The sequence below is a fragment of the Eucalyptus grandis genome, chromosome 6 (genome assembly GCF_016545825.1).
Source record: "Eucalyptus grandis isolate ANBG69807.140 chromosome 6, ASM1654582v1, whole genome shotgun sequence".
NCBI classification, from domain to species: Eukaryota; Viridiplantae; Streptophyta; class Magnoliopsida; order Myrtales; family Myrtaceae; genus Eucalyptus; species Eucalyptus grandis.
In genome coordinates this window covers 52,705,383-52,728,216 of record NC_052617.1, presented here as the reverse complement: position 1 = coordinate 52,728,216, position 22,834 = coordinate 52,705,383, and the positions used below count along the sequence as shown (strand labels likewise).

Here is a 22,834-nt window from a genome sequence, read left to right as displayed (position 1 = left end):
AACGTGTGGCTAGCGATGCAGAGAGCAGTTCCAAGGCCCGGTAAGCGTAATTACCTTGATCTTTTCGCTAAAAGATTTATTAGATCCGGATTCGATTGCATTGGACGGGACACCGGGTCAAAATTCAAAGGGCGGATCGATCAGCTTCAGCACTCCTCTTAGAGAGAACAGTCGGGTTTCTCCGTTGAAAATATGGGCATTGGGCAAAGTTGGACTGGTCTGCTATCCCGAACGTTTCCAAAAGGTTGACCCACACGCTCGACTTGCAAAATAATTTTCGCTGACACGACTCGGTCTTCTCGGTCGTCGGCGTCCTCATCCCTCCCTCCTCTCGCTCTCTCCTCTCCTTCGCGTTTCCAACCGCGTTTTCCCCTTCCTCTTTCACTGTCAAGACACGCCCCTTCTCCCCAAAGACTCGAGCATAAGAAAGGTTCGCTTCGCTAGACGAGCAGAGAGGCTCAAACCCATCTGTAGAACCACCCCAACATGAGATTACCAAGCTTGTCGCACCAGCACCATTTCCCATGGCTCACTTCCTCGGGAAACTCCGCTCCCTGCTCAGCTTGATCGTGTCCTTGTCCTTGTTCTTCTTCTTCGCGCTTCCATTCGCTTCTCCGGTCGCCTCGCTCTCGACCGTGTCGATCACCAAAACCGGGAAGCGGACGTTGGTCTGTGCTCTTATAAAGACCCCCGACGAGAGCGTGTTTCTCAACTGTACCAGCTTCCCGGCAGGAATTCAAATTCCTGCTAATATCGATGCTTCCTTCACGGGCATCGTCGGCGGGGACGGGTTCCTCTGCGGCTTGAGAGGTAAGTATTTTTCGACCCCGTCATCCCTGGTTTGCTGGAGATACTCCGCCAATGGCACCGAGTACAGCTACAGGCGCATCTACAGGGGTCCTCCGGTGACAGAGCTCGATTCCGGAGATGCTCACGTGTGTGGTCTTGCCAATGGGACTAGCCGGCTCAAGTGCTGGCAGTGGCGCAGGTTTAATCGGACCCCGGCCCCGAGCTACTGGTCCAGCGTCGCGGTCGGCGGGGATTATGCGTGCGGCCTGATGGGCACGGGGAAAGTCGCGTGCGTCGGGGACAATGTCCCCGTCGTGAATAACAAGCGAAACGGGACCTTCATAGCCGTCGCGGCCGGGTCTGGGCACGCCTGCGCCATCTCGGTGGATAACAAGCTGGAGTGCTGGGGGGCAGCCGAGAACGATCCGCCGGAAGGGGTATTCGTCTCGGTGGCCCTGGGAGAGAACAGGAGCTGCGCATTGAAGGACAACGGCAGGGTCGTGTGCTGGGGGCAGGGCAATTTCAGCTTGCCGGAACACCTGGGAGACACATCGTTCGTAGCCATCGAAGCCAAGCGCCGCGTTTTTTGCGGAGTCTTGACCTCCAACTATTCTTTGTGTTGCTGGGGCAATGAGCACTTCGACTCCAGGCCCGGTTCCATGGTGTTTGACAACGTGCTGCCCGGCCCGTGCCGGAGGAGCCAATGTCCTTGCCTTTTGCCGGGCTCTGGGAACTTGTGCGGGCAAGGATATGCGGTGTGTCGCCCGTGCGTAAATCCAGCTCCAGCGAAACATCCTCCACTGCCAGGGCCAGCACCGCCACCGCCACCAACCGTTCAGCCCAGGGGTTTGCATGGGAAACTGGTGGTATTCCTGGTGGTGGGATGCGTGGGATCGGCTTCCTTGCTGTCGGTCTTCGGTTTCTTGCTGTTCAGATACTGCCAGGGGAGGGTCTGCCGCGTCCACGATTCAGGCCGCCTTGAAGAGACCCCGCACCCGGATCAAACTACGAACCCCCCGCCACAGCCTGGGCCACTGGAGAAGCGGCTGAGCCATTTGGTCAGCATGGACTCCCACCTGGAGGAATTCCCCTTGCAAGTGCTCGCCCGCGTTACCAATGGATTCGCCGAAGAGTTCAAGATCGGGACGGGAAGCTTCGGCTCGGTATACCATGCCACACTGGACGACGGACGAGAAGTGGCCATCAAGCGAGCCGAAATATCGACAGCAGCATCATCGCCACATTTCGGCGGTGGCGGCCCAAGCGTCAAGAGGCAGAACGAAGACATAGACAGGGCATTTCTCAACGAGCTCGAGTCTCTGTCCCGCCTCAACCACAAGAATCTCGTTAAGCTATCCGGATTCTGCGAAGATGGCGACGAGTTGATCTTGGTCTATGAGTACGTGCACAACGGTACTCTCCACGACCATCTCCACAAGTTTCCCGACTCCCCGCTCAATTCGTGGGTGGCGCGTCTCCGAGTAGCCTTGGACGCGGCTAGGGCCATCGAGTATCTTCATGTCTATGCAATTCCCCCCGTCATCCACCGCGACATCAAGTCTTCCAACATTTTGCTCGACAAAAGCTGGACGGCTAAGGTTTCTGATTTCGGGCTCTCTCTTATGGGCCCCGAAGACGATGAGTCCCACCTCTCGCTCCACGCTGCAGGGACGCTTGGCTACGTGGATCCTGAGTACTACCGGCTCCAAATTCTCACGTCCAAGAGCGACGTGTACAGCTTTGGAGTCGTCCTGCTCGAGCTACTATCGGGGTACAGGGCTATTCAAAACAACGAGAACGGCGTGCCAAGGAATGTGGTGGACTTTGTGATCCCCTACATATTGCAAGACGAGATTCACAGGATCCTAGACCGGAAGGTCTTGCCCCCTAACCCTATCGAAATAGAAGCCGTGAGGTACGTAGGATACTTAGCTGCAGACTGCGTGAGCCTGGAAGGCAAAGATCGCCCGACGATCACGGAAATTGTATATAGCTTAGAAAGAGCTCTGGCTACATGCTTGGCCCGTCCCAAGCTCTCTAGGTCTTCAACAGAATCCTCGACCGCGTAGCCATCCTCATTCGTTGTGAACAGCACGGCGACTCACCATTCCCAAGCCAAATGTGCAGAGAACACCATTCTTTCTTAATTCTTTCCATGTCTACCTGTCTCTTTTTGTACGGTTACATTCTTTCCTTCCTTCGATTCAGAGGAGGGAATAAGGGCAATAGATGTTTCTCCAACATGCCATTTACAGATGCAGTGCAACATCCCCAATTACCAATCATTTGACCACAATTCGATGACGAGACGATACTCCCTGTCTAATAAGCTTAAGAACATTTCGGCCTCGTTTGGTACGCGGAATAGGGTTCAAACGGAATCCGGATCCTGACCTCTTTCTGTATCTCTTTCCTTTCTACTCCTATCTCCATCCCACTTCTTCCCCATTCTATTTACTTAAGGCTGCTGCTCGCATCGATCCGAGTTTTGGGTTGTCGTCTCTTCTTTTTACTCGTACTTTTACAGCTTATGAATTTTATTCAATACTCGATCCCCAACTTCTAGATGAAATTATGTGCATGAATATTCTCTTGCTTGCCGCTTAATTTGCGTCCTGCATTGTCAGAACAACGTTTCCGGGAGAATTCTTCAATAGAAAAATTGTCAACTAGATCTTGGTATTTCGGTTTTTGGTCTCTCCCTCCTTTGTTTGGGAGATAGTCCTGAAGACTGGCTACGGAAGCTAAAATTTTAGAACACGATCGAACCCATCCATTCTTGATAGTTCTAATCTCGGCGAGGAAGGAATACAAGAACAAATTCGTCGTGCTTTTAATTTGTAGGCGGACTGCTTCTTCCGCCCAAAAAAAAAAATGAATTCCTCGAGGTTAGTCGTTTAGTTTAAACTGTATTCTGTAATCTCATTAAGAATTTAATCTTCAGTTTTCCTCAGCCACTGGGGCACAAAGAATTCATGTCACTTGAGATAGGCACACTAAAGATGCGACATGGTCGACAAAAAAATGGTGAACCCCCTTCATTTCAATCGATTCTGGCCAACATGTTGTATGCAAAATTACAATGCAGAGAGGAGACCACCTTTTTGAGGAACTTCTGAACCCCAGTATCGAAAAAGGAGAAGACAGTGCAAATGCTACTGCAAAGGAATTTTAATGACAAGCCAGACTTGTTATTGGGTAAAAAGACATCCCAAGGTTCAAAATCACCCAGAGTTGATACCCCTCACAACAATCACTATGGTAGGAGTAACTATACAAACGACGATACCGTGGAATAATGACACCTCACACATCCTAAAACTACTCGGGCGCGACAGGAGGCTGAGGCGCTCGTAATAAAGAAGGAAATGCACCACTATTATTCAATCTGCTCTAACACCTATACAACCGAGGCCACTACTAAGTACAGCACGCCAAAAGCACATGGACCTGCATATATAACTTTACCTTTCACATCAGCATTCAACTTCTTAAAGAACTGGAGATATTCACAATGACCGCGTGGCTCTATCATGATGCTTCTCGACAGCATTAGCGAATCTGATGACGATGCAAGATATGTCATCTTTACTCTCTCTTGTCAGTGCCTCGCTTGTTAATCGCTTTGCTGCTGCTTTAGGGTCTTTTATCGGTTTGACCAAGTCAACTGCCTCTTGGTTACTGATCACCTGCCAACGGAGTAACATTGCAAATAAGACAACTAAAGCCAACTCTTCAGATGAGCATTCCAGCACAGGATAGAAGGTTCGGGTCATATCCAAGGTGGTTTGTCAGATGCCCTATTCTTGAAATGACAAGAAAAAACCATTGACCTAATGGGATTACCTTGAGTGGCAACTCTCAAAGAAAATTTTACTAGGGTACAATCAAAAAAAAAAAAAAAAAAACTAATCCGGGTGGATGATGTAGACTTGCTTAGCCTTATCAATTTGTGATACCATTTCATGTTCTCCAGCTATCTTAGGTGTGCCTAGATATCAAGATGATTTCTCTAAGGAAATGATGGAGCACTCGAATTTTTCTTGACGAACTGGGGCAGGGTGGAACCAATGATAATTAGAGGAGGATCAGGATTGCGCGATAAGATTCCTCACTTTGAATGAGAGGACTCAGTTAAACTCAGTGCCAGGAAGCTGCCTATTTAAGTCACCTTGAATTACAGCAGGAACAATAAATTTGACAGTATAAACAAGTTTCGTGGGATAATGTTATGAGGCTACAAATACAAGACAGGCCTAAGAAGGAATTCTGTTGCGGCATCTCCAATTTTTAAGTTGATGAATGCCATACACAAATTTAGGTTAGGAAAACCTACAGCAATGAGGACTGGTGAACAGTTTAATTTAAAGTGCACTATTCATCATTGTTTTATCATTTTCTAGATAAGCAACACGAGGGAGTAGAAAGATAGAACTCAAATTCAAAACCTCTTACATCTTGGTAGGGGGGCCACGACCACCTACAATCTAAATTTCTGATGTCATGCACTAAAGCAGTCACCCCCACCTAAACCATCAAACTTAGAAGAAAAAAAGGCAAATAAATAATGACTCTAGCTTATAAATGAAAAGCAGCAGCCCAGGCAACTCGAACTCTATGCCACGGCATGGACAAATGTGCAACCTGATTTACCAAAGGCCGCAATGATAATGAGAGAGAGAGAGAGAGAGAGAGAGAGAGAGATTTCATGCTGAGAGAACCGAAAGAGATTTCATGCTGAGAGAACCGACCTTCCACAAGCCATCACTTGCCAATATGACGAACTCAATAGTCGAATCAATTGGTACATGCCTTATGTCAGGCTCCGAAGTTAAGTGTGCTTTGAGGCTTTGATCTCCAAAAGCCCGTGCAACTGCAAGCTGTCCATTAACTCTAGGCACATCTCCTGAAATTAGAAGAGAACACTTGTTCTAAGTACGAAAACCATCAGACTGCATTCCACAAGTTGACCTGCCGGGACTCAGGAGTCATGAAGAAGGCACTAGCATAATAAAAAAATCCGAAAGATCACAGTTTTACCAGGAAGAAGAGTAACAAACCCCCCCTGCTCCTCAATCCTTTTCCGTTCGGTGTGCGGCTCGTGATCGACCGTAATTTGATTGGCAGAGCCCCTCTCGCAGACCACTGCTCTGGAATCACCGATGTTGGCGACCCACAAATCTTTGCCATCGATCACGATCGCAGTCACGGCAGTCGAGCCACCAGGGCCCAACTGCATCGACTTCTCGAGAATGAAATTGTCCGTGGACCGATACGCGTTCTTTATGGCGGTCGCAGGGTCTGTCCAGAAACTCGGCTGTCATCAACGGAAAGGGTCTTGCTTATTCAGGATGTAAGTCCAATCCAACTCCTAAAACTATCATCTAGCCTCATCAAGAAGCTAACTTTGCAGGCAGAAAACACCGACCGACCGAACGAGAGCCGACGACCGAAACAAGAGTAACCAGATGGGCAGTCTTAACAATTTAAATTTACCTCGTCGAGGATGTTGTCGAAGAGATGCTGCTTCAAGTAGCTGGGGACGCGATCGCCGAGGTGGCCGTCGAAGATGGCGAACAGCCCGAGGATGTGGTTCCTCCTCTTCTTGTACTCGGCGACGAGGTAGTCCTCCATGTCGTGCCCGGACTTGCCCTCCACCAGGTGGAACCCGTGGGACACCTGCACGCTGCTCGACTTGCTCCGGCCCTTGCCCGAGTCGGGCGAGGACGAGGACAACCTGCTCATCAGGCCGCCCATCTTCCGCCACGCGAATTCCCTGCCCACCCAACAACCCCCCTCTCCCGCTCCGACGAACCCAACCGACGGCTTGATTAATCGATCAAATCAGCAAAGACCCAGAACGAACGAACGACCGAAACCCAGATGGATCGACGGCACCCAAAGCCTCCCGCGTCGCGCGCTGCTGCTGCTGCTGCTGCTGCTTCTTCTTCTCAGTCGATGGAGGAGAAACCTGGGAGGCGGATTGAATAGCGGAGCGCTGGTCAAAGGGGTGGAGGAGGTCAAAGGAGGTGCCGCCCTCGGCCAGAAAAAATCTAATCTTGATCATGTCAAAGAGGGAGACCCCCCCGTGGAGTTCCTCGCTACCTTAAATAAAAACCGCGTTTTTTTCTTTCCCTTCCGTATGGTGTTGTCTCGGGTGATGATGGCGATGACGATGACGATGGGGACGAGGACGAGGTGTCCCCCACCCCCGCCCCCACGCGCTTTCGTGTCTCTCTTCGCCGAATGGAATGCCCCCGAATCGGTTTGTCCCCGGGATGAGAAAAAAAGGAGAAAATAGGGTTTTTTTGGGGGGGGAGCTGGAAAGGTTTGACCGGAAGACCTCCTTGGTGGTTTTTTTGACTTGGACGGGAGAAGAAGGAGAGGGGGAAATTGCGCGTGGGCTCCACTCCACTCCCCCTTTGGCAAAATCGAGCAGAGCAGAGCCTTCGCTTTGCGTGCGACGTGGCTTCGCCGTCCCTGGTCGTGTCGCCGTCGGCCCGTCCGGACGGTGCACGTGTGCCGGCTCATCTGAATGGAAGACCGAAAGGCGTCCTGTCGATATGGCCTGCTGTGGAACCGAGAAGAGAATTGAGATGATCCGTGTTCGTTAGTCGATGGTTAGGGTGTGTATGTTCTCTTGGGAGGCTTTGCAACTCTTCTGTTCCTAGTTTTCCAATTTGTCCATATGTGTAGATGGATATGTTATAGAACAGGTTGATGTTTGTAATGTTCGTCAGAATTCTGGACGTAAAAACAACGAGAATATTGCCTTCTAAGTGGGGAAGATAAAAATTCACTTGGGAGCGAGAGGGGCCTCAAGAGGAGAGGGTAAACTCCCCGTCTCTTCTTTGGAAAGGGTTACCATCAAATAGATAGATTAGTAGATCGGTAGATATGGTAGCCTCTCGAGCATGATATGAGAGGTTAGAACTTAAAAGTATTCTTGTTAGGGTAATCTGTGTTTTGCATAATATCTTTGAACCGACTTGTCGAACTAATATCTCGAGGGCCCCCTCGCTTCCAAGTAAATTTTTATCTTCCCCATCCAAGAGTGAGTACTTTCAAAGTTTTACATCCTAAAGTGCATATGAAGCAGTTTATGGACGCACTCAGGTCCAGGGCTTTACAATTCTTCTATGGCTAGCTTATGCCTGTTTAATAACACTCCTGAGAACAACTAGTTCTATTCTTTTATTCTTGGGAACAAAAAAAGAATAGAAATCCATTTGATTAATTTTTTTGTTCTTGAGAATAAAAATCCATTTTTTTTGTTCTCGGAAATGGATTTGAAATAGAATCAAGAAGCAGAAAAAAGTTATATTTTGTTCCCGAAAACAATTTCTAGAATCATGTATAATTTTTTTCGTTTCTCTTCTCTTTTCTTCCTTTTCCTCTTCTTCTCTTTTCTTTTCTTATTCTTCTTTTCCTTATGCCCAATCCCCAATCTCAGCCATGGCCAATGATCGGCCAAATGAGGGCTGGTGACCTCGCCAGAGTCGGCGATGTCGAGCCACGATGAGGCTTGTCACCTGGAGCCTTGCCTTGGTTGAGGGAGGTTGATCTCAACCGAACCTGGCAAGGTCAAGCTCGCCTAGCTATCGGCGTGGCTTGTCGTGAGGCTCGGCCTCGTAGAGCCACCTCTAGATCGAGCTCGACCTTGCCAGCCAATGCAAGGCTAGGCCTCACTAGGCTAGGAGAGGCCGACCTCACGTCACCTAGGCAAGATCGAGGCTCATGGTAGCCAGGCGAGCTCGCCATACCTTGGCAAGTCGGTCGCCGACCACCACTGTGGCTAGCAATCGGCCACAAAGAAGAAGGAAGAAGAAGAGAAAAGGAAAAAGAAGAGAGAGAGAGAATAATAAAAAAAGTGTTAGAAAAATTAAAAGAAACAAACATGTTGAAGAGTTCTATCAAATTCAATTCTATTCTGGAAATAAAAAGGTTGGATAGTTATCAAGCGTCTTTAAAAAACTTCAAAATTGTTCCCAAAACATAACAAAAAAAATTATTTTTTAGCAAACATTATTTTTAGGAATAGAATGGTTACCAAATGCATTCTTACCAATTTGTCAATATGTAGATAGATATGTTATTTAATAGGTTAATGTTAGTAATGTAAGTTACATCTTTTAGATAAGAGAATGGTCATGTGACTTTCTTAGTACTTAGAGCATCTAAAAGTTAGATGGGATGGCTTCTTAAAAATTGCTATATCTATGCACCTATTACAGGCACTAGAGAAAAGAATATTTTCTTCCGCAAATGAAATTGCTGCATGAAAACCATACCTAACAGCCTCGTTGTGTGGTTAGTTTTGATCGACACTGGCGCTGGAGTTTAGGGCTTAGATGCCCAGACCTTTTGCTTTAAGAAGTGAGGTGGTCCGAATTCGGTTCACGTGGTCACGGGATATTTGTAGCCACCCCAAGAATCACCAATTCTTGTGATAACGTGATTAAACATGTGACTGAGAGAGGGGATAATCAATAATTGAAGGGATACTTAATAAAGAAAAGTTATTAATTTATTGTATTTGTACCATTTAGTCATTAACTTTCTATTTGACCAATTAAATTATAATCCTTTGACAATTTATAAACAACATCCATCTGCCAATTTTCCCTAGATATCACTGACGTAAACTCTTAATGTCCTACGCGACATGATTGGTACTAATGTACACAATTTTTACAATTTTTTTTTCATTTTCTCTCCATATTTTTTTCATTTTTATTTTATTTTCTCTTTTTTATTTTTTAATCGAGGCCATCACGGGCTCGATTGACGAGGGTCTAGGCAAGAGCCATGACACTCTCACTAGCCACAAGAGAGAGTGTCGCAACCCTTAGCCACCAACCATTGCCAAGGCCATGAATTGGTGGAGGTTAACAAGAGAAAATGAAAAAGAAAAGAGCAAAAAGAAATTTAAAAAAAATCACAAAATTTGTTTACGTCAATGCTGGCAATGCCATATATTATCATCGATATCCACATCAAAGAGTTTTAACCAAAATTGGCTATGGCCGTGTTTGGTTCGGCATTTGCAATGGACTTTGGGACTCTAAAGTCCCTTTGCCAAATGCAAACATGTTTGGTTCATGTTTTTGTTCAACTTCTAAAAAATATAATTATATCTCCAAAGGGCTTTAAGGATCTTTAGTCCAAAGCAAGTTCCGAGATATTTTGGGAAGTTGCATTTTCGGAATGCAAGTCTTGGTCTTGATTACTATTCATTTTCTATGAAGACCGCCACACGGAAAAGTTGATTGGAGGCCGACTACAGCCGGCCAAGGGGTCACGTGTGTCGGCGATCGCCGCCTGAGGGTCGCCCGACCTCGGCGACTGTTGTTGGACCTCAAGCAACACCTAGGTCGCACGACCCAGGCGACTAATGGCCTGAATCACGCGAACTCAAGTGATCGTAACCTAGGGTTGCTCGATCCAGGCAACAGTCGTGCGACCTTAGGCGAGGCCATCCAGCGGTTAGATCCGAAGGTTTGGTGGCTAGATCTGGTTGATCGGTAGTTGGACTTAAAAAAAAATTACAAAAATCTTTTTTTTTTTTAATTTTAGTAAAAGTCATTTATAAATGTAATTTTTACCAAACGGCATTTTAGCTAAACTTGTTTTCCAATACACATTAAAATAAAATTCACGAAACGTTATTTGCATTTCGAAAAACTCCCTTGACCTAAAAGTATTTGCATTTTCCCAAAGATATTTCCCTAAAATTAAACCAAATGAGACCCGTATGAAATTCATTGACAAATTATTTAAAGATTTAAGAGTAAATTAGTTAAATTACAATATTTATCACTAAATTGTCGTAAAGATGGATGGTTTTAAGATTTTTTGGATAATTTCCTAATAATTAAATGGGGTCACTTCACAAGCGCAAAAAGTGGTTTTGCATATCCACTTTATTAGAGTGAAAGTTACAACTCTTCTTACCAGTTTTTCTCAAGTCATTTTCAACCTAAAGCTGCCCTAAAGGCAGGGGGAACGAATTAGTAACGTTTGAATGGTTCATAAACGAGTTCATCCATTGAACTCATATTGCCCATTAATTTGCAAAGAAATTTAGAGGGCCAATGCCGAACTCCATGCATATAACTCGCTAAAAAAAAGGCTAAACAAACTCAAGAAATTAATAAACAAAAAAGAAAAGAAATCTCCTTCTAGGATTTCGGGAAGATTCTAAATAAGAGCATAAAATAGGGTCATTTTCTATAAAAAAAAAAAAAAAGGCCTAGAATAGATATTATTTCTAATAAGAACCTAAAGTGCCCAAATTAGTTTTTAATAAGGCTCTAAGCTTGCTGGCCAATCAAAAGCTTGTTGACAGCCAAATATGTGACTTTTCCAAAGATCGGAACGAGGGTATTTTTGTTAAAAATTTGAATAAAAATAAAAACCAAATTTGTTAATTGGAAACTTGTCACGAAGGTGTAAAAGCACAATCGAGTCTTAAAACTTATCAAGTTAATTCAATTGAGTCATTTTATTAACTTTGTCTAATTTGAGTAATGAAAAATATTGATGTGGCTTTTTTATATTATTTTCTTTATCCTATGTGGCGATGACATGACATCATTTCGGTTGAAATTTGATTTTGAGTATAATTTTTATTTAAAATAATTTAAAAATAAGCTACATTTTAAAAGACGAAAAAGGAGAAACTAGGTGGCGAGGGGGTGGAAGGTGCTGCCTCATTAGAGAAGAGAATGGTTAGAGTGGATGTTTCCCTCATTAGAACCAAGAACAATCTACTAAAGACCGGTTCTAGAAAATTAGAACTGAGATTAGCCCATTACCTATTGGCCAACGAGGGTCGCCGCTCGCAAGTGAGGGCTGCCACTAGCAACGTGGTGACAAGAGCTTGCAGCCCTCTCCGCCTAGTTTCTCCTTCTTTCTTTTTCTTTTTTTTAAAATAAAAAATTAGCTCACTTTTAAATTTAATTTAAATAACATTTGTATTGAAAATCATATTTGGATTAAAATGCCGTTGTTTCAATCCTATGTTTTATGATTTAGTCACGCCATCGTTATTTAGGAGAGAAAAATATTTAAAAAAATCACATCGATATTTTTCATTGATCAAATTAGACGGAGTAAATGAAATGATTCAATTATATAGATTTGATAAATTTCAAAACTTTATTATATATTTTGTAAGTTCTAAGACTCATTTCAATTTCGCGACGAGTTTGATAACTTCTATTGTATTTATCTTCATTAAAAATCCCAACATTGGCTCTCGAGGGAACGAACCGAAGGTTGAGATATATAGACGGAGTCCTGTCTGAGTACGGAGTACGGACCGATGGTCTCCAGCGGCATGCGACAGGATGATGGTGTACGGCGGCTACGACATGCGACCATTTACCAAGCAACGGCGGCGTGCGGAGGGGCGGGGCCCCCGGAAATCAACCGTCGGCCATTCTCCAGAAGAAACAAATGGCCGCACCCATTTCTTGCCTCGATACTGCATTTCCATTCCGATCATTGTTTCTCTCTCTGTCTTGAATCGATCTCGATTATGGGTTTCCGATCCCTTTTCTGAAAGACGAAGCCCATTTTACCGTCAGCGGTGGTCGCGGTCCTTGTTGACGGGCTCATGTTCCTACATCGAGGAGCTGGAGCAGTTGGTCAAGTATTTCGACGCCGGAGGTGGTGGCAGGATTGCTTCGTCGGAGCTGGGCTCCACCATGAGCTCCCTTGGCCACCCCGGAGATGGTGGAGGAGCTGACCAAGATGGTCCACGAGGTCAGCTACCTGAGGAAATTCCGAAACCCAATGTATCATAGCCCGAATTTGATTTGGGTCCTAATGCTACATTTCTTAATGTATTTAGCCCCTCCGAAGCAAATATGTCGAGTCAATATTGGTAAATTGATATGTGATGCTTTCTACAGAAAAAGAAAAAAAGAAGCACTTTTGGTCCTCATACTTTTACTAATCTTCAGTTTTAATTTTAATCCATGTACTTTGTTTTAGTGACAAAGCTAGTCTTACTATTATTTTCCAATGAAAACTTAATTGCTTTCGTCACCGCTCCTCCGCTCGAAAATCTTATGAAAGTGTCACATTAATGGCGAGTTTGGTAACGATTCTGTTCCCAACAAGAAATTATTATTTTTTATTCTATTCCTAGGAACTGATTCTAAGTAAAAGAATGCATTTGGTAACTGTTCAAAATTTCTGATTCTGGAATAAAATTGTATTTGGTATCGTGTTAAGTGATTATGTTCCAAATCAATTTCTTTTAATTTTTAAAATAATTTATATATATATATATTTCCTTTTTTTCTTTTCTTTTTCTTTTTCTCCCATTCTTCTTCTTCTTCGGGCCGATTCTTCGGACCGTGAGCCGGCAACCTCACCGAAACGTCGCTGACCCTCGTCGACTGAGCCTCGCCAGCACTGGTGAGGCTCGCTTGGCCACCGGCGAGGATGGGTGAGCCTCACCGGATTTGGCGAGGCCGAGCCTCGTCGGGGTTAGGCGAGCCTCCGACGAGCTCGTCGGACCGGTTGCCGCCGACTAGCGGCGGCGGATGGCGACAACCGGCGGCGGCGGCAGTCGATGAAGAAAAAGAAAAGAGAAGAAGAAGAGTTTTGATTCTCAATTTTGTTTTAGGAACAAGAATCAAATTTTTTTATTTATTCTTAATTTTCTTCCCAATCTGTTCCTGGGAACAAATTTGGTCCGGAAACAAAATTTTACCAAACATAATTCTCGTCCTAAACTGATTATGGGAACAAAAAATCAGAATCAGACATTATTTGGATGGTTATTAAACAGTGCCTAAGACCAACCTATTGGTACCAAAAATTGGCCTATTGGACCTAGAGCCGAAGGAGAGCCCATTAGGCCCGGTGTGTAAGAAGATTATCAAGGATACTGAAGATTTGGAATCAATAAGCGCTTGAAAGTGAGAAGATAAGAATTGAGACAATTTCAAAGGCTACAATACTATGGATGATATGAAGCTATTCTTGGTGCACTACCAAAGTCTCCAAAAGTAATTTGAAAATGAAGTCAATTATTACTAAAGAGTCGCTACTTGTAAATTAAGCTATAAATATCAAAAGAGACGCATTTGTAAAAGACCTTTTGACAAATCAACAATCACAATAACACTTGTCTTTTGGCTATCTTTTTCTCTATATTGCACATGTATCTTTTATCACACGTTTTATCTCCCTTTTATCCTTTATTTTATTGCCCGGAGAGTAGAATTACTCACTTCTTTTCCTAAACTACACGGAACCGGTCTGCATAACAAAAAACTGAAAATTTGCTGCTTTGGTGATGGAATACCTTCTCGACGAACACAACCATAAAAGCGGTGCTTCTTCCATTTACAGGAGGGTGCTGGATTTTTTATTTTTTGCCATTCTATTGAGATTGAACACATTTTATATGATACAATTTCAATATAATCTTTTTAGAAGTATCTAAAGCCACTTTTAGAAAAACAAGTTGATAAAATTTAGATGTGTGAGTACAAGCTTTCTCGGGTGTAAATACGAGCTTAGCACCAATCATCATTTTGCATTTGGTTAATAGCTCTATATCATAGAAAATTATCTTTCACATCTCAATTGTCACCATCCTTTTCCGAAAAATTAAGAATGAAAAACGAGACTTAAATACTCACTAATCGGAAATAAAATGAATTTTTTTATATCTGATTTAATCAGATTTTATGATGCCTCTTTTTTTTTCTTCTAGTAAAATAGCGATAACGGCAATGATAGATTTTCCTCCTTCGGGCCAATTCAGGGTTGAATCGTGGAACGTATTGCGGTTTACTAGTGGAAATATTAAAATTGCGAAAACATAATATTAAACTGTAATTTATGGATTTTTCAAAAGTTCAAGAATTCTTGAACAAATTCTATAAAGGTATAAGAATCACGGAAGGATTGTCAATTTTCAAGTATGCTCTTTTAATATAAAAAGGAAAATCGACAATAATATAGGACCCAAAAAACAGAAAAGAAAAGAAGAAAAATTCGGGCGCTTCCTTCATCGTCAGCGTCTTCTTCCTAGGGCTCGCTCTGCTCCAATTCCAGGCGATCCCTTCACCGCATCTCCGGATTGAACTCGATCGGCGAGGTCGCCGGGGGGTGGGAGTTGCCGGCGAACTCGGCGGAGCTGATTGGCCGCCGGCCGTGGCCGAGGCGCCGAGCTGAAGCGCGCGCGCTCGCGCCCGCGTCGGGGAGGAGGAGAAGATGAGCAGGCTCTCGTTCCGGCCCCGGCCGCTCGACATCCACAAGAAGCTCCCCATCGTGAAATCCGTCAAGGATTTCGAGGACGAGGACACGCCCACGACGTCCGCCACGCGCAGCTCCCAGCTGTCGCGGCTCTCTTCTAACATCGACTTCGATAACCACGTCAGCACCAGCAACGAGGTATCGTCGATCGCGGCGCCCACCGGATGCCTTCCTATGACCTGACTGTCGGGGGTTGCTTTTCGTTGTTATTGACTCTGACGTCGCCTTCATTGCACTGCGATCAGGTGAATCCGGTCCCCAGCAGCAAGAAGGCTGCTTCTGAGATACCTACTCCTGAGTATGTGGTTGTCGATACGTACGAAAGGGATTACTCGCGCACCTTCAGCCAACCGACGTCTTATTTGCGTGGAAGGGGAGGTCTGCAAGATGAAAGAACTTCTCCGTTCTCTTATTTCTCTTTGGCGGTTTTAGTTGTTTGATCAGTAATAAACGTGTTGCACTCGGATAATTTGATGCAGCGAGGGCTGAGATTGGAGAATTTGTTGAGTATGACTTGGACAATGAAGATGAGGACTGGCTTCACGAATTTAACGAGGAAAGAAAGATTTTGTCACCGGAAAGGTAACGCCGCGTGCCGTTTTGCCACTGCTTTCATTGGGTTGCGGAAAGTCTGTCTAAATGTAGTTCATTTTGAATGGTGGATGCTATTTTCCGTGGGTCATATACATAGGGGAAGTGATATAGTCATCGTTAATGCTAATGCATGGACAATCTATCCATCGTGTTCGTAATTCATTCACTAACATTCTTTTGTGATTGTGATTATTGTTTCATGTCTACTGAAGGTTCGAAAGTCTTCTCTTCCGCTTTGAGGTATTGGATCATAAGGCTAGGGAAAGAGCTGGAATCTTAACAACTACATTAGGTTCAGCAATTCCCGTGCTCTTGCAACTTGATGCTGCTACTGAGGTAAAAGCAAATAATAATTCCAGTTGATGATGCTCGAGCTAGTTCTCACTTTCTCTGCATATTGGATGTGTGGCATGTCCTTTAACTCGAAATTTCGTAATAGTTGTTACCGTCCAGTAATTTATCATATCAATACCTCCTGAATTTTCATATACTACACTTGATCACTTAATGCAATGGTATTATGATATTATGGTATTACTTGTTAGAGATGCTTTAGCAGATTATTTACTTATTGTCGTTGATCCAATAGATTCTACTGTCAGCATCAAGTTTCACTCCTGGAACTGATTAACATGTTGTTTGTCATAGGTCAAAATTACAAATTTCCACTTTTGCCACAATTGAAGGTTACCTTAGAATGAATATATCTGCAGTTGTTTGGTACTTGACTATTCCTAGATAACTACTTGTTGATACCACTTCAGTTAAATATTATAAGATACATAATGAGTGACTATTTGGCAAGTAGCTAAGCTTGAGATGCTATTCAAAGCCTTAGTTACAAGAATATGTTTAAGTTTTCCATCTTAGTAGGGTATGGACATGATGATGGGATCCTATTTTGAATGTGGAAAATTGGAGTAATTGATCCAGGTGATAAAGGAAGAAACTTTTCACGTAGTAAAAACTCTTGCATGCCATTGGTTGTATTGAGGAGGATAAAATCTCCTAATGGTTGCAACTGAGCTCAATTCCTGGACCTGCTGCTAGACACTTGAATTTTATCTGTATGCTGATGACAGTCTGACAGATAGCAGGGACTGGATGCTTTTTAAATATTCCCTCCTTAGAGAGTGCATAACAACTGTAATTTTCAGAGAATATTTGGGCGTTCTCGACAGTCTCTGATACCAATAAAAAAAGGCATTGACATGGCATAGAAACTTGCATGATTAAGCTATTTGTTCAACTACAAGAGAAAGCTGATCCTTATTATCAAATTGGGAGCATACTGCAGCTTGTAGTTTGATACGAAGCTAATATTGATTTTTATAAAGCTCCCCTTGTCATTAGTAGTGTTTTCTTAAGCAGGTAAGTGATTTCTTTGGTGACTGCTTTAGTGGTTGTTTGTATTTCTGTGTTTTTCGCTGTAACAATGGTAAAAAGGACCTTTTGGCCTAGGACCCACTTTTGCCCATAATGAGTATTCATTCTTCAGATCAATTTATATGGTTTGGTTCTTATGATAAAGATGATTACCGACGTTTTGCTTTGTGCAGTAGACTTGGTATCTGTGGAAGGAATATTTTGCATCTTAACAACTTCTTTTTTCTTTGTGTCAGGCTTTCCAGGCTCAGTCAATTAAATATTCAGTTTTCCAGTCTGTTTTTTCTTATTGGAAAGAGAAGGTATGAATTAGATGCTTCTGAAAACATTTGATTGTTATTTGAGCACTTAAAGGAAAATCTGATACCATTCATTATTGTTCTTTGATGTCTTCTAAACTCATCTTCTGTGTTGGAGTTGTGGGGTGGATTTCTTCATTTTTAATGACTGTGAATAATATACATGATATGGAGCTACAAATCAAGTGGGCCAAATGTTGAGAATATGTGATTTGGATAAGTATGGTTTATGACTAACAGTAACCCTTGATTCTTTCTATGGTAAAGATTCTGAAGATATTTTGCTTTTAACTATTATTTGTACCTATTTTTGTTGCTGTTATTTTGTATATGTTCATAACATCTTTAGCTTTCTTTCTGTTTCTAATCCACGGGCATACTCATCTGTCTCCCAAAATGGTTACTTTCTTTCCATGGCTTCATGATGAAAGATGAGCGTTGAGCTCCTCTTAGTATAATATCTTGATTTGCTTCATGGTGTCTGATGTTGCAAATGATGTTGCAAGGAGTAGTCTGAAAATGCTTTTTACTGCTGACTAATTCCTAGAATGGTGTTGGGATAGCATAAAGTTGTTTTCAAATTAATATTTCGTTCTAGCGGAAAGGTCAGCTGGGTATTTAGCTTACCCTAGTGTGATTGTTCAACATTTCCTGAGTGATTGCTTGACTTGTTAAGTAGGGTCTTGTGTTGAAATTGATTTTGCCAGTAGTTTTCTTGAAATGATTCTTATTCTGAGCGATTGTTAAAAGGATGTCGAAGTAGGATAAAGGTCAGCTGGTTTCCAATTCATATACGTTTTTAGTATGAAGGCCAACTTTTTTCTGTCAATTTATATATGTTTCTAATCTACTGTAAAGATCATCTGTTTTTATTAAGTAACCATCCCTAAAAGGGTAAGGTTCTAAGGCAAGAAAACATATGTGGTCTACAATCAAGCAGCAAATATTCCTCAACAAATCTGTAGTCTTTCATTGCAGGTCAGAGTTGATACTTATCAATGGGATGTATCAGATTTAAAAGTAGGATAAGTAGTGCTTACTGATCGAAGTGGAAAAAATGATTATATCCTTGTGCTCTGGCGTTCATCTATGCCGTGTGGTTATCTTTTACTCAACTGGTTGGACTCTTTCACCTGTGTGGCTGTATGCAATGAGGATGCTAAAGCTTTGTTTTCTTGCTTGGCCAGCGTGAACGGTGGCAAAAACCTGTATTGCGGCGTCTCCAGGTCAGTTTCTCTTCATGAGCTTACATATAGACATCTGACGAAGGATGGCTTGCTAATGACCCCACCACTTCAATGTATTCCATGACATTTCTGATACCTATTGGCTTCTTATGTCATTTTTGTTCTTCTAATTTCCTCTTATGCAGCCTCCCCCGCCAGTTAATGACACCAATCCTTACAATGTCTTTAGACCTAGGGAGAAAACCCACAGACTTCACACAAGAAGGGTAGTCAATTGCAGCACTCATGTCTTACTTTCTTCAATATTATCATTACGATCTGCCTTCCCATAGATCTCATAAGTTATGTGATGATCTTTTCAGATGCAACGGAGAGAAAATAATGTGCAGTCATTTGAAAAGCTTCGTCAGGTCTGTATAGCTAATGTTGCAACTTCCCCCTTTTATGGCATCGGCTTTTTTAGCTGGTTGAGAAATCCTATATGCATAGATATTCTCCAGTATGGTTCTATTTGCTGTCCAGGAATCATGAGATTGTTGTTATCCTCTCATTTTTTAATAGAGAACATTTAAATGGTTTTAGAATTCTTCGGTTCTGATAGAATTGAAGCATCCATCAGTAAACCATAGCTCTATTCCTTCTAGTTATGCAAAGGGTTCCAATTCTCTATGGTATAGTGGTTGGTCCTTCCATACTGCCTCATTATTGATTCTTGTTACTTCAGAAAAAAGGAATAGAGAAGAAGCCATTCTTGAAATATAAAGGATTTGCATCAAATTTAAAAAATCCGCAAAAGACAACTTAAATGACACCTTATTTTCCTCAAACTAAATGATTTTTTTCTTATGGAAACTTCACATAAGATCTTGTTTACTTTGTGTTTCATATTGGTCTTGCTGTAGGATCCTCATACGTATCATCTGTGACTTAAAGGACCATAATGGTTTGAGCCTATAGGTTGGAGTACGTGGATTTTACTCTCTTTTTCTATATGCTTGGAATTATTCCAAGTAACTTCTATATGCCTCAAACTATGATGCGTGCTCATACTCTGGTTTTTTCTATAAGCAACATATAAATTGAGCTTTATAGTAAATGTATCATAACTTGTGAAATTACTGTTTCTCATGAATTCATTTGAGGAATTAGAAGCAAATCAAGGGGTATAATTAGATGAGATTTATTAAATATTTCTATTTATACTAGCTAATTTTTAACCTAGAGAGTTAATCTACTTATAATTGACAAGAATGTCTGATATTCACTAGCATACAGCCTTTCATTCTACAGGGGTTACAACCTGTTTCAGCATGAAGAAATAATTAAAATCTGAAGTTCAATTTGCATTGATCCACTTGTTGACCATTTCAACCTTCGCTTTCTCTGAAATTATTTATGCATTGTGCCAGTGAAACATAGAGAATAGTTTTCTCCTCAGAATTACACAGGTGGAAATGTGAAATTCTCTATGCAAAAATTACTGACTCAAATACTTAAAAGCATGAGTTATGAAGAGAGTTTATGTGATGAACTGATATCTGTTTTTCTAGTTGAAACCATTGGATTGGGAAATACTTCTCAGAAATCTTTTCGCATGAAGGAGGACACCTCTCTAATTGTGAATGTCGAACACGTGAAATGTATGTTGATATGGAGAACTGTCATGTCAAAATGCTCCCATGTGTGCTGAAAAAAACTGCATTCAAGCAAATCAATGTTATTCAGTGAGAAAAAGGATAAACAGGTGCAACCCATTACCAATGAATAAAATTTAACCTGTCCCTAACTAGTTCAATTGGACAATGTAATGTGACATCAAGGACCTTGTAGATAGGGTATATCAACTACTAGAGCCAAAACTTCATATGCACAAGAAAATGCGCCCTCCAGAAAATGTAAGAAGGTGATGGTAGTCACAGCTGCAACTCAGGCAGTGCTCAGGTGAGAGGCAGAGAATCCTGGCCGGGGTGTGCTACTTGGGACCCCTGAGGGTTGACTTTCTCTCATCTTGTTTTGTTAGAGCATGGATTCTCGTGTAAACTATATCTCTCAAGTAATATTAGATTAGCCAGGTTAACTTTTCAGGAAATATTTGTTCTTATTTATGTAACTTGATAGCTCAAAAAGGTTATGTGCTGAACCTGTGTAGACGCCTGAGTATTTGTATAAGTATATGCATTTACCCAGAAGCTTTTTCTCTTTGTTTGAAATCAACTCCTCTCAGGTCCGGCGTAACCTTGAACAAGCAAAGATAATTATGGAGGCTTTAATTAAGGCGAGTAAAACTTCTGTTGTTTCCTCATTTGGTATAAATATGTCTTAGGTTTTGCCTCTTCAGGAGTAAATAATGTTCATTCTCGGTTCATGTTTACAGAGAGAAGAGACGAAAAGAGAAGCAATGGATACGGAAGTATGCCTCCAGAGGCTTCAGATGAAATATAAGGTGCAGAGGCTATTATTTTATGTTTGTGGTCCAGTTGTTTTCCTATCTGTTGAGGCTAGATCCAGAACATAATTTTCTTCGTTGCCAGTGATCTCTTTTGGTGAGAATGGCTTGAGTGAAATAAAATTTTTATCACACGAGACTTGCTTTCCATCTGCCTTAGTCCATCTTCAGAGTCATAGCTTGTCACATTTCTTTTTGAAACTTGCACTCCTATTCCAGAACCTAGCAACGCAGCAATTGTTGCTCGGATACTGTGTGTATGGAAGTTGACCAACTCCTGTTATAGACACGAGCTATACACATGAGGACTTTGAATTTCTGGACCGTACTTTAGCTTTTGTCCTCCAATTCTTCATACTGATTAATCTTGCACCTTTTCCTTTTTAGCATGAAATGGAGCTAGTGGATGATAGCTTGGCTCTCCCTGGATTTCCACCTGTCTCTTCCAAGTTTGGTTCGACTGAGGAAGAGTTCGTGGACTCTGATGAAATTGCTAACTTTCGTCCTCGATCACGGTCTTCAGCAACACAGAGTCTACCTTATTCAAACTCCAACTTTGTTTCGGCTCCTCCGGGCAGCATCAGACAAGAGTCGAGACGGCGACCTGTGCCCAATACATGGCTGCATAAGATGGTGCACTCTCAATCTCGTCTTGCCAATGTCTTTTTTTATGATTATTTATTTTTACATGTGTGTACTCTCTTCTTGCTACCCATCGGAGACTTGACTATCAGATAATCTTGCTCCTTGACAATGCAGGATCCTCTTGAGCCAATTCTGCTGTTCACAAAACCTTTAGTTCCTGAGAAGTTGGCAGCCGCCGGCATTGTACCACCGGCCAACTTGTCGAAAAATTTTACTACCCCACCCGTCAATAAGTTCCGTGGAAGAGTAGGACGAGGGGGTCGGATAATATTTGACAGGTGGAACCCTCTTTTGCATTCTCCAATCGACTTTGGCAACTCTTCTTATGTACCATAACTGCAACCTTTCGATTTGTAGTTAGCACTGAGATCTGTTATTAGCATAATCACTCCAAAAGTGATTCATTCAGATTGGAAGTGTATATCCTGGGTGTAGTGGGACGGATGATAGTTTCCAGCAATGCTCCACTTTGATTCCTTTGTGCTGCCTTTACCTGCACACGTGATCACTCACTCTCTCTCTCTCTCTCTCTCTCCATATATATATATACACACACATGTAATTAGGGGGCATTAGTTTTTAACGTGCTACATGTTTTTGACATGTTTATGAAGATTGAAAGTAGATATGGATAAACCCAAAGCAGGACCAATGCATCTTCCCTCCAAAACATCTCTAGTGCCTCTATCGTGCTATAGGCGGCTAGGCCCAATCTGCACAACGTTAACCCAACAGTGTTGAATTCATAAAAGGAAACACGAGCCTGTGCAGTTGTTAAATCTATAAAAAGAATCAACACAAAATTGAGTTGTTTGGAATTCTCCTCCTCGCAGTCGGATTGAATTGTACTAAAGACCGATGGAGCCTCTAAGGGCAACCCGAGAGTAGCAGGAGCTGGTGGGCTGCTCGCCAATGAAAACGGTGAATGGTTGGGGGGTTTTACCTTGTTCGTCGTCTGTATCAGATTCAATCTTTTAATGACATCCAGAAAAGAGAAAATTTATATGCAATGAATTCATGCTTTTATTGTTTTTGTCAAAAAACGTTTGGTACTTTATCATAACTTACAACGTATATTACTTTCTATTAGTGCCAGCTTATCTAAATTGACGGTGTACGTACTAGATGTAGCTAGTTGAAAAAGTTCATTACCTTGTCAAGTTACAAGTTTAGAAGTACACGTATGACTTGAAAGTATGACTTGA

General features: G+C 42.4%; 3 protein-coding genes across 3 annotated transcripts; 2 read left to right on the top strand and 1 right to left on the bottom strand.

Annotated features, from left to right (window-relative positions):
* Window positions 1-348: 348 nt before the first annotated feature.
* On the top strand, window positions 349-3,041 carry LOC104450728 (serine/threonine-protein kinase-like protein CCR4). The gene has a single exon (XM_010065406.3). The coding sequence runs from the start codon at window positions 525-527 to the stop codon at window positions 2,856-2,858; it is 2,334 nt and encodes a 777-aa protein (XP_010063708.2). The 5' UTR covers window positions 349-524; the 3' UTR covers window positions 2,859-3,041.
* Window positions 3,042-3,940: 899 nt separating this feature from the next.
* Window positions 3,941-6,903, bottom strand: LOC104450727 (probable protein phosphatase 2C 44). The gene is made up of 4 exons (XM_010065405.3): window positions 6,286-6,903; window positions 5,830-6,106; window positions 5,541-5,695; window positions 3,941-4,478 (listed from the first exon to the last, which is right to left on the bottom strand). The coding sequence occupies exons 1-4, from the start codon at window positions 6,544-6,546 to the stop codon at window positions 4,299-4,301; spliced, it is 873 nt and encodes a 290-aa protein (XP_010063707.1). The 5' UTR covers window positions 6,547-6,903; the 3' UTR covers window positions 3,941-4,298.
* An 8,023-nt stretch (window positions 6,904-14,926) lies between these two features.
* On the top strand, window positions 14,927-22,125 carry LOC104450725. The gene is made up of 12 exons (XM_010065404.3): window positions 14,927-15,210; window positions 15,318-15,450; window positions 15,552-15,654; window positions 15,879-16,002; window positions 17,289-17,354; window positions 18,539-18,577; window positions 18,724-18,804; window positions 18,901-18,948; window positions 20,763-20,813; window positions 20,913-20,981; window positions 21,372-21,617; window positions 21,744-22,125. The coding sequence occupies exons 1-12, from the start codon at window positions 15,031-15,033 to the stop codon at window positions 21,963-21,965; spliced, it is 1,362 nt and encodes a 453-aa protein (XP_010063706.2). The 5' UTR covers window positions 14,927-15,030; the 3' UTR covers window positions 21,966-22,125.
* The last annotated feature ends 709 nt before the right edge of the window (window positions 22,126-22,834 follow it).

Excerpts from the sequence above, each read along its gene's own strand:
- LOC104450728 (XM_010065406.3), top strand. The coding sequence starts at position 525 with ATGGCTCACTTCCTCGGGAAACTCCGCTCCCTGCTCAGCTTGATCGTG.
- LOC104450727 (XM_010065405.3), bottom strand. The coding sequence starts at position 6,546 with ATGGGCGGCCTGATGAGCAGGTTGTCCTCGTCCTCGCCCGACTCGGGC. Across the intron at positions 5,696-5,829 it reads GTTTGTTACTCTTCTTCCTG|GAGATGTGCCTAGAGTTAAT; the intron begins GTAAAACTGTGA and ends TTCTAATTTCAG. Across the intron at positions 4,479-5,540 it reads CAAGTGATGGCTTGTGGAAG|GTGATCAGTAACCAAGAGGC; the intron begins GTCGGTTCTCTC and ends CTCCGTTGGCAG.
- LOC104450725 (XM_010065404.3), top strand. The coding sequence starts at position 15,031 with ATGAGCAGGCTCTCGTTCCGGCCCCGGCCGCTCGACATCCACAAGAAG. Across the intron at positions 16,003-17,288 it reads AACTTGATGCTGCTACTGAG|GCTTTCCAGGCTCAGTCAAT; the intron begins GTAAAAGCAAAT and ends TCTTTGTGTCAG. Across the intron at positions 17,355-18,538 it reads TTTCTTATTGGAAAGAGAAG|CGTGAACGGTGGCAAAAACC; the intron begins GTATGAATTAGA and ends TTGCTTGGCCAG.